The sequence below is a fragment of the Mesoplodon bidens genome (assembly GCF_964165515.1).
Source record: "Mesoplodon bidens genome assembly, chromosome: 20".
Classification (NCBI taxonomy): domain Eukaryota; kingdom Metazoa; phylum Chordata; class Mammalia; order Artiodactyla; family Ziphiidae; genus Mesoplodon; species Mesoplodon bidens.
The window spans coordinates 28,989,134-28,999,542 of NC_138181.1; the positions used below are offsets into that span (position 1 = coordinate 28,989,134).

At 47.7% G+C, this 10,409-nt stretch overlaps 1 protein-coding gene across 2 annotated transcripts in view; it reads left to right on the plus strand.

The window, feature by feature from the left end:
• Positions 1 to 10,009, plus strand: part of ENPP6 (ectonucleotide pyrophosphatase/phosphodiesterase 6) — a 96,587-nt gene extending 86,578 nt beyond the window's left edge. Inside the window, exons 7-8 of one of the 2 annotated variants that reach the window (XM_081220899.1) lie at positions 2,767 to 2,890; positions 7,812 to 10,009. In XM_081220899.1, the coding sequence (XP_081077025.1) occupies positions 2,767 to 2,890; positions 7,812 to 8,017 (330 nt within the window). In that variant the 3' untranslated portion in view covers positions 8,018 to 10,009. Of the gene's footprint in view, positions 1 to 2,766; positions 2,891 to 5,366; positions 5,562 to 7,811 lie in introns of those variants that run through there. The other variant, XM_081220900.1, reaches the window with a different exon arrangement.
• The last annotated feature ends 400 nt before the right edge of the window (positions 10,010 to 10,409 follow it).

Here is a 10,409-nt window from a genome sequence, read left to right on the forward strand (position 1 = left end):
TGGAGCAACCTGTCGTGTTAATAAGAACTGGTGGATTGACCTATGATCAGACAGATCCCCGCTTACCTTCAGGGCTGAGATTTTCTGTTGCTGTATGTTTGTAATTGTGGAATTAAGCTGGAATTTTAAAATCAGTCCTCATCTCTCTTCCACCTGTCCCTTGGTCATGGGACACATATGCCCCATGGGGTTCATGATTAGTGACATCTCTAGTGATATGTTCTACCTAGTTCTTCAGGAATCACTAAAGACTGGGGTGGGGGGGAGCAGCATGTGAAATTAGCAGACGAAGCTCCATTGGGATGTGTTGTGACCATCACCACAGACAAAGAACAAAAAACAGTATAAGTCAGAAATGCAGTAAGTTAATAAATATATTCCCGCTGAAAAATACAAGCTACAGCTGGAGAAGGCGGGATGGGGACGGTGGAAATTCAGGAAACAGAGTCAATGCAACGGTGCGATTTGGAAAGCGGTAGTGCCAGGGAGTGATTTATGGGGTGAGACTGGATGGGTGTGCACTGTGATATGACAACTAAATAAGCAAAGGGGGGCTTGACCCTGCTGCACAGACCCCGAGCGCCTCGCCCCGCAGCCAGCGGCATCTGGTGACCATCCCCAGCCATCTATCGAGCACCTACTGTGTTTCGGGCTTAGCGCACCGCCAGGTTATCCTCCAGAACCTCTGTGAGGCAGGTATTATCACACCCAGCAAGGAAGCTGAAGCTTGGAGAAGTTACGCAGCTCGCCCGGGATCACAGAGCTGGAAAGTGGCAAACTGGAATTTAACCCACATCCTATTCCAAAATCTCCTCTCCGTACTCTGTAACTGGCCACCACTCAGTGAGTGAAGAGGCAAGGGACAGGGTCAGCCCACTGTCCAGTGCTGGCAGGAGCCCTGCAGCGACCTCTGGCTATGGGGTCCTGGAAGGCGCATGAGGACCAGGAGACTGTCGACCCGGGTTCCAATCCCAGCCCTGCCTCTCAACAGCTGTGTGACTTTAAGAGTGTCACTTAACCTCTCTGTGCCAAGGTAGGGAAAATAATACCATCCACAGTGGGAGGTGGTGATGATTAAGTGGATGCTGGGGGAGGCCCTTGGTGAGCCGTACAGCACACAGAATACACGTGTTGTTACGAGTCTTGTGAGCCAACCTGTACATCCCTGGTCCTTGAGCTCTCCTGCTTCCACTCAGTCATCACGACCAGTCAGTTCTACCTCCTGCGTTTGGAAAACTTGTAATGTTAAACCCTGTGCTGAGCAAGAAGATGACTGGAATATTGGAAATGAAGGCTTAGTCCGCCAAGAAGGGCTCAGGTTGTGTCCAACTGGCTGCAGCCTCCTTAGGATTTGCAAAACCTTCTTTAAGCTTGTTGTCTCTCAAGTAAGCAGCTGCAGTCTAAGAAAATTTAGTTTTGCAGGAAAGAAGGGTGACAGGGCAGTGACAGTTCTGGAAGCCATCGTGAGTGAAGGATGGTCGAAGAAAGTGAAGGTACCCGAGGCCTGGAGCGGAGGGACATGGGCGCCATCTTCAAATGTTGACTCAGTGGAGAGGAGGGGACTCGTATGCTCCGAGTCCCCCCCCCGGAGGACGGGTGGTCCCTGCGGTGGGCGCCCCTGGGATTGTGGTAAGCCGGCTGCCTCGGGGCTTCCGTGCTGTACTAAAGAAACAAAGTGATTCGACTAGACGCTGTGTTTTCCAGCAACAATTCTCCCATAGCAATTGGGTGTCCTACCATTTGATTCAATTCTGACATCACCCCAAGGTAGAGCAGACACACACTTTAAGGGGTCCCGTCCCACAAGACTGCCTGCACATCTGAATTCTGGCCGCAAGTCCTGGGTCCTCAGGCTGCCCCCTCTTGTGTCCGACTTGGCTACAAATTTGAGGGTTCTCACAGCCCCCCTTCAGGTTCGATAATTCACTGGGATGAATCACAGCACTCAGAAAGGTGCTATAGTTATGATTACAATCTTATTACAAAGGATGCTACTCAGGGACAGGCAAATGGAAGAGAGGCACAGGGCAAAGTATGCGGTGAGTGGTGCAGAGAACCCGGGCCCTCTCTGGGTGCATCACCCTCCCATCACAACAGTGTGTTCATTAGTCCAGAAGCTCCCTGGACTACGCTGTTCCCGGGGTTTTATCTGGGGTCTCATTGCGATGGCATATGGGTCATTAAATCATGGCCACGTGACTGAACTCCATCTTAGAGGTCAGAGGATGTGGCTGAAAGTTCTAGCCCTCTCATCCTGTGGTTCATTCCTCAGGTGACCAGTCCCTCTCCTGAAGCTATGTAGCTCTCTACCCCAACGAGTCATCTCATTAGCATAAACTCAGGTATCAGAGCAAGGGGCTCATTTCAAATAACAAAACACTCCCATCACTCAGGAAATTCCAAGGGTCTAGGCATTCTGGGCCAGGGAACCCGGGACAAAGGCCAACTATGTTTTTTATTATACCACAGGTAGACGTCCACGTCCCTTCTGTCTCTGACATGCTATACTTAGTGACTCTAAAACCGCTTACGAGGTACAGTCCAGCCTGATATAAGAAGATACCTTCAGAACTAGAGCTCTTTGGCAATTTAATGGGCGGTCTCCAAAGGTCTGAGCTACCTGGAGTAGGAAGTGATCCAGCTGAGGTTGGATGACCCTGACTGAGACCGCTGAGCAGGAAATCCGCTGGGTGGCAGTTTGGACCGGATGCTCACTCATCCGGATGTCTGGACAAAGGGCGATGTCAATGCCTTGCTTGATTTCAGAATCGAGAGACGCTTCCATTCTGGATGAACAGCACTGGCAAGAGGGAAGGCTGGCAGCGCGGATGGCACGGATACGACAACGAGCTCAGGGACATGCGGGGCATCTTCCTGGCCTTCGGACCCGGTAGGAAGACATGACCCAATTCTCTTAGTCACCCCTTCCTAAGGAAGCGCCAGCCAGCGGGGCCTGACGGCACTAGTAAAGCTGGAGTGATTTCTTTATGGACCCTCTTTATGAGCAAAGCTGAGCAAACCCAGCCGGTCTCCATGAAGTGTCTTTGGCTGGCTGGCTTTCAAATGCTTCTTGGTTTTGGCAAACGTGGCCAAATACTTTTCCTTGTAAGTTTTAAATCTCGAGCGCAGTGAAAAAAATGTTCCACATGTTTATGATTCATTTTTTACTTAATTCATCAAAATGTTCTCTCACAGCCATCTGATGTCCAGGAAAGCTTATCAGGCACCAGGTTGCTGACAGCTGCGCGTCCTGAGGTTGACGCGATTGCTTCACAGGGTCCGACTCTTCCACAGTTCCTCCCTGTCCAGAGCACCCACCCCTGTGCAGGTCATTCGGTTTAGGGCCCACCAGAAGCTAGGATGTGCTCAAGGGCAGGCTAGGAAATGATTCTGTGACTACTTTGAGAATGAGCCAGAACGACTCGGGATGTCTTGGGTGAAAGCAAATTTACTGTGCCTTCCTTGACCTACATTCCCAGGGCAGGAAGAGAGGGGAGATGGAGAGAGCCTCTTTGGTTATTTGCTTTAATAAACACAGCACTGTAAAAAAAAAAAAAAAAAAAAAGAATACACTGGACACTAAATCCTAAATAATTATTTATATGCAAGATGCAGCACATTTCACACTTCATTTTTTAGGATAACTGGGGCCATGAGTGCAATCTCTTGAAAATGCAAAGTTTTAGCAAATAAACTTTAAATGCGTTTTAAAAAAAATAAAAAACACAGCACTGTAAATTCACATTTTAGAAAAGTTTATCAAGCACTCTAAAGATCATACTACTACCTGAATACCCCCTTTAAAAAAAATAGAGTAAAAAGCAGTCAACCGCCATCAGCAATCAGTGGACTGGCTCATGAGCTACTAATCTTCCTCCTTCCTGCTGTCCACACTCCTTACTAAACACAGTAAGCTTCACCAGTATCCATATTCCACGTTCCTTTTTCTGGATGTTGATCAAAATGTTTCAGCCCATGAAAGTCCATGCTTTCCTTTCACATTATAGGTTAGAGATCACGCCTAGAAGCCGTGCCGTTCTCCTTGATGTCACAGGACAGAGAAATGTGTCAGCCCCGTTCATCCCATCCGCCTCAGGTCACTCTACCTACCACAAAGTAGCTGCGGAGAACTACAAGGTGCCAGCTTCTGCACCCTCCTTGGGCGCCTCTGGGAGCATGAGCTTAGGGAACATGTCAGTGCAAATCATTGCCTACGTGTCATCCAGGTTCCCGTGTCCTTAAGGAAGCATCAGCACCAGTAGCAGCAAACATTTATAGAGCACAACTGGGGTCATGACATTGGCCTCAGACAGAGGTCAGAGGATGCCCCAGTATGACGCTATCAACTGATAACAGTTAACAGACCCTCCCTGTTAGCCAAGCCCCGGGCTAGAGCTGCGCAGCTCAAAAGCCGAGTGAATTCAGGATGGAGCCTTGCGGGTGTGGAGGTGAGAGCTGCTAGATCAGGTTAGAGACGTTCCAGGGCCTCGGCCTTCATGTGGGGGAACATTAGCCAGCAGGGCTTTCATTCAAAGCCATCGCCTCCTCTTTCCCCAGAAGAGAGGGATCAGATCATGAGTGCGAAACAGTTGTCAGCTGGAGTGTTTATGAGTAAGAGTCTCGGGCAGAGTTTAAAGCAGGAGCACGTCTACCGAAAATTTCAAACAAAGTATCCAAAGCTGCAATAGCTTAAATTCAGTGGGGAGATTTTGTCCATTAGCAAAGGCCTCCATCATACGTTCCTTTAAAACTAAAAGCCTAAGTCTTTTATAGACAGAAAGACGCCCCCTGATGAGACTGGACTGGGCTAATTGCAAAAATGTTTCCAGGCAGATACAGCCTTGAGAGCCTCCCACAAACCATCAGGTTTTTGGCTCTAATTCTCATGAAAGATTGAACAGCTTTACACACTGACTGTTTACTCAGAAGAAAATTTAAGAGCGAGGCCTTTAATAGCCATCTAGCTGCACTTTGAGATAAAGGTACATCCCACCTGATTAATTGTAGGTACTTCTCGCTCATGGAGGATGCTGAGCATTGCTGCGGCTGCCCAGATACAGCTTTAGAAGTCAGTAAGTCTGGTCCAGCTAAGAGAAAGGGAAATAATTCTGGAAGATAGCCTCTCTCTGGTTAATCCCAGTTTCTAATTTGAACAACCTAATCTTGCCGTGGAGAACTCCACATTCGAGATAAGACAGCAGGAGTGTGATTCAGTGAGCTGCCAGCGAGCTAGCAAGCCTCACTTGGAAAGCAGCCCAAGGTGGTCAGGCACAGCGGGAGCCTCCAGAACCTTCTCTCTTTAGGAGAAACAGTTTAAATATCCCCAAAATGTAAACCCATGGAAATAACTTGGATTCCCATTCCAGGTTCACACACCATCTTGAGCTAACAGGGCTTGTCTGGCCTCTCCCAGTTGGATCAGGTACTGTTTTGCTGTTGAGGAATTTTCTAGAAGCTCTCATTCCAGTCTGGATCATCTCTGCACTGGGCCCCAAATCCCAGCCCTGTAGACCGGGAAGCCGTGAACCAGATGCAGTGGGAAAGAAACCCCAATTCTCCTTCCTGCTTACATGTACCAGATTTGATTTTGTACTTTCAACATAAAAAGATGATCTTTTCTAACATTTTTTTTTTGTCAGTAGAGCTTGATCTCAAATTTTCTTGCCAAATGTTAAAGAAGGAGATGTTTGAAAGGCTGGGGACGGCTGTCTTGGATATGCTGTTGTCTGCCACCCTCCCATGTGACAGGACATGGCCACCAGGTGATGTGGCAGGATGATCTCATATCCAGGTCCACGGCAAGTCAGAGGGAGAGGAGTTGCTCCCACGTCCCTGGGACAACCTTGCCACTGATTTCTCAGCTGCAGCTGATTCTTCTCTGGGGAAGCGTTACCACCACCCTCTAATTGTAGTGTTTTCCTTGATATTGGAAAGGTTGGCATTCCAGGGCAGCCTCCACATTCTCCTTTCCAGGGAGTTCTGGATTTTTTTTTTTTTTTTTTTTTTTTTTTTTTGCGGTACGCGGGCCTCTCACTGCTGTGGCCTCTCCCGTTGCGGAGCACAGGCTGCGGACGCGCAGGCTCAGCGGCCATGGCTCACGGGCCCAGCCGCTCCGTGGCATGTGGGATCTTCCCGGACTGGGGCACGAACCCGTGTCCCCTGCATCGGCAGGCGGACTCTCAACCACTGTGCCACCAGGGAACCCCTGGATTTTTTAAAGTAAGCGTTTACCCTGAGGTGATGCTGACTCTTACCCTCCCTGCCCTGAAAGTAAAGTGAACCCTTCAAATAATCTATAGGGTGAATATTCTTGATCCATACTTTCCCTTGCTGGGCGTTTATTCTGTTACTAATAACAGCTCCCATTTATTGAGCACATACAGTGTGGCTGGAACTAGGATTTAGGTGCCACCTTCATGCCTGTCCCCTGAGGTTACCCAGCTAGTAAGTGGCTACAGGCTGGTTGTAGAGCCCGTGAACCTCTTTATACTGACTTCAACTTTAATTCTTCAAAATAAGCAAAACCCGTCACTTGGGAAGTTGCCCCGGGTCTAACATATGCTGTGGCAGAGTTTTCAGCGTATAGCTTCCTTCTGTATTTATAATTTCAGGGTTAATACAAGAGTAGAATTTGGTGTGGACACTTCTGGGCTATGTTGCTGTTTGTTTGCTTTTTAAATCAAGTATATGTGATCATTTTAGCAGAGCAATTATAAAGATTATTTTCTAAGATAGAAAACTTGGCTTTACAGCCCCCAAACTACCTGTTTTAAGAAAACTTTTTTTTAGAGGGACTAAAATCACATGCATGGGCCTTTATTGATGGATAAAACTCCCTCCTGAATTCAGCTTCTTAAGTTTTGGGTACTTTGTTGGAAGCTCTGGTTGGGAACCTAAAAGTGAAGCTGCTTATGAATATTACTGAAGTCTCATAGTCACTCTTTAAACAAACACTTTTCATTCAGCATCTTTTCTGCCTCCTGTGGAGAAAGAGAGGGTCCACTTTGGACTGATGTCCCTCCTTCAGCACCCTTACTTGCTATGCTGTGAATAGCCAGCCAGGTCCTCGGGGGCCTGTGTCCCCGTGGAGTCTGGCACAGCCTTGGGTAGAGGCACAGCCCTCTCCCTCATGAGTTCCCTTGAGCCTTCACTCAGGTCTCTGACTCCACTACCAGTTTCTTTATTTTCCCCACAGCTAAGTTACTTTATCTGCCAGTGAAAGGCTCCCAAGGAGACCGTTGCTATTGCTTGTGAATTAGGCGCACTGAGAAAACTATATAATTTCAGGTTCCATCCAGTCCTGGGACCTCCATGTGGCAGGAAAATGGGAAACATTCTTGAACTGGGGAGCACCCAGGCTAACCAGCCCCTGCCATATAGGTGGCCTGGAAGAAGAGTATGCAGCTGGATTGGGTTTGGGGAGCCCGGCAGGACAGTCAACCTTCTGTGACCACAGCGGCTCTGCAGTGCTTGCAGAAATGAGCAGCTTCAGATGGCCCTTGGGTCCCCAAGGAAAGCTCTGTTGTCACAAGGGAAGCACAGTTATGCACAGAGAGAGTTTGCTGTCTGATCTGTCTTTCAGAGAAACATCTCCACGAGCCATAGAAAGCAACCTCCTATCATAACCTAGAACCTTCCAGATCTCCTTCCAGGTTCACAATCCCTTGGCCAGGCCCTGCGGATGAGGCGGATTTTCCAGTCCCAAGCTGCCTGGATGCTGAATGTAATTCCTCCACATTGTGACTCCATGCCTGTCTCTGCCCTGCCCAGGAGTGACCGTGACAAGTCGTTTGCTTGCCTTTCCCTTTCAGATTTCAAATCCAACTTCAGAGCCGCTCCCATCAGATCCGTGGATGTCTACAACGTCATGTGCAACGTGGCAGGTGTCGCCCCCCTGCCCAACAACGGGTCCTGGTCCCGGGTGACATGCATGCTGAAGGACCCGGCCAGCTCGGCCCTGGCTGCGCGGCCGGGCGCCTGCATGTTGGCCTTGGTCCTGCTGGCGCTGCTGTCCTGAACTCCTAGCGCAGTGTGTGTCGTGCCCCACGGGGGAGGCCTTGCCGTTTCCTATTCCACTAATAGCTTCGTCAATTCAATCAAGGCCATACAATTGTAAATGTATTAGTCTTGGATGGTTCTATACATAAAAGTCCCTATTTCTTAAAAAAACAAAAACAAAAACACTTTGCTTTTTCCGGAGGTAGGGAAACTCCTAGCTTTTCATTTGTTCAACTATAGGTTATTTTCTCCTTTCTTTCCATGTACTCAGATGAACCAAGCAGGGCCTACCCCTGTAGCGACCAGACCTTGGGCGGCTATTCCATGGAATCCTGGCCCCTCTCTGTCCTGCTCTGCACAAAGCAGGCCCTTGCCTGTGCCCTGTCTAAACCCGGGAGCCCCCCTCAGGGACTACGGCCACCATCCCGTACGGCTCCTTCCGTCTGGGACAAAGGAGGCCCATGCGAAGCAGTAGCTGCTATTTCTAACTCAGCTCGTGGGGTTTCTTCACCTTATACAAAGTCCCAGAAAGGGCGTGTCTGAGCTTGGCTCACCCAGCAATCAAAATCAATGGGAACTGCAGAATTCACGGAACAAAGTGAAAGATGTGCATTCCTTCCCAAAGTCTGAGTGCACGAAAGTTTCTCCCTGCCTGAAGGAGCAGAAAAGTTTCCAATAGATACGGGCTTCTGTGAGCCTCCTTGTAGCGTATCATGGTGTGAACGTGCACACGGCAGGCCCTGGGTTGCCTGCCTGCCCATCTGCCTGTGGGAAGGTTCACTCAGAGTGTAGACACTAGCGACCCCTGACATCATCACGGGCGGGGAAGGGGGTGTCTGGCTGACGATGGTGTGGACATACTTAAAGAAATCTCACGTCATTGCTTGAAATGGTGACGCAATTAAGCATAAGTTTGATGCACCAGTGTCCTGGAGCACTGCTTATTCAACAGCCACAGCAAAGTGGACCCCTGAGTGACCCAGAATTCCAAGGAAAATGGTGGGGCGCGGGGAATGGCAGCCACGTGACGGAGTCACATCCCAGTCACTAACCACTTAGCCACTGGATTAGGAAACAGTCTGGTCAAAGTGCCGCCTCAGAGACCTTAAGAAACCCCGAAGAAGATGCACTGAGCCTGAGATGAAATGTTTTTAGTTTAGTCTCTAAGTCTGCTGTAGGAGCTCTTGTTGCAACACAAGGGATAACTGCATTTGTATATGATCAGAGTCATATACATATGTCATCGCATTAAAAATGAGTTTGCACTAAATGAGGCACATCTGCAAATGAGGCTTTTTGTCAGGAAAAGGCAAAAGATCAGGTCTCGTCAGGACGATGAAGCCCTTATGTGTTGTTTACCTTGAAAAATGAAAATCTACGCTCACCCTGATTCAAGAAGGTTGGGAACCGTTCCTGGGCCTTGAATCATGAGAGCAAAGGATCACTGCTTAAAAATATCAAATTTATCTTCACAAAAGATTTCTAAGGATTTATGTAATGGGTTTTTAAAGTGCCAGCAGACTATCGAACCAACTGGAAAGGCAAATCAGCCTTTGTTCTCCGGCTGAAAGCCAATTAGTGCTTTCGGAACATTGGCGCTGGTTGTTGAAATAGGCATCTACTGTTCAAAGTATTCTTTCTCCTTAAAGGACTAGGTTCTAATGAATCCAGTGCGGCCCACTGTGCTCCCTTGTGAAGGAAGGGGACCTAAAAGAAACCCAGTGACTCAATTAAAAGTGGATCATCCAAGTCCACAGGGGTACAAACAGGTACACAGTCTTGGATTTGTCCCTCTTGCTCTGTTCTACCAATTTTCCCCCTCCCTCATCCTTAACATCTTCAAGTTACATAATAAAATTTCAGATATTTGTCTGACAAAGTATAGTTACTCAATAAGTAGTCTTGAATAGATAAATGAGAATAAGATACTTTTGGAATCATCATGACTATTGGTAAATAATAAAGAAAATTCAGACACTGAATGGAGAAAAAAACTTTTTACCTAAAGCAACGCATATATTTTAGTGGCTTAATTATTTGGCTAGAATTTTTCCTTTTGATTTTTGTTTTAAAGTTACGTTATTTTCCCAAGGAAAATTCTACTTTCTCTAAACGCATTTTGTTCCATCGGAATAATATCTGCTAGGACTATACACACACCTTTTCTCCTGGATTATTTTACTATTTCATCGCTAATTCCAGGAGGAAGGTAATTGGACTGACCTGCAAATACCGAAGATAGATGAAACGAATGATCTTTAAATTAAAGATAAGATGAGTGGCTACTTTCCCTGCCCATAGGCCTAATCGCCAGAACCCGATTCAGTTAACTTCTGAAGACTTAAACATAAATAAGAGCAGGCCCAGGAAATTCTTTCTAGCCTTCAAGAGCCCAGACTTGGGCTCAAGTC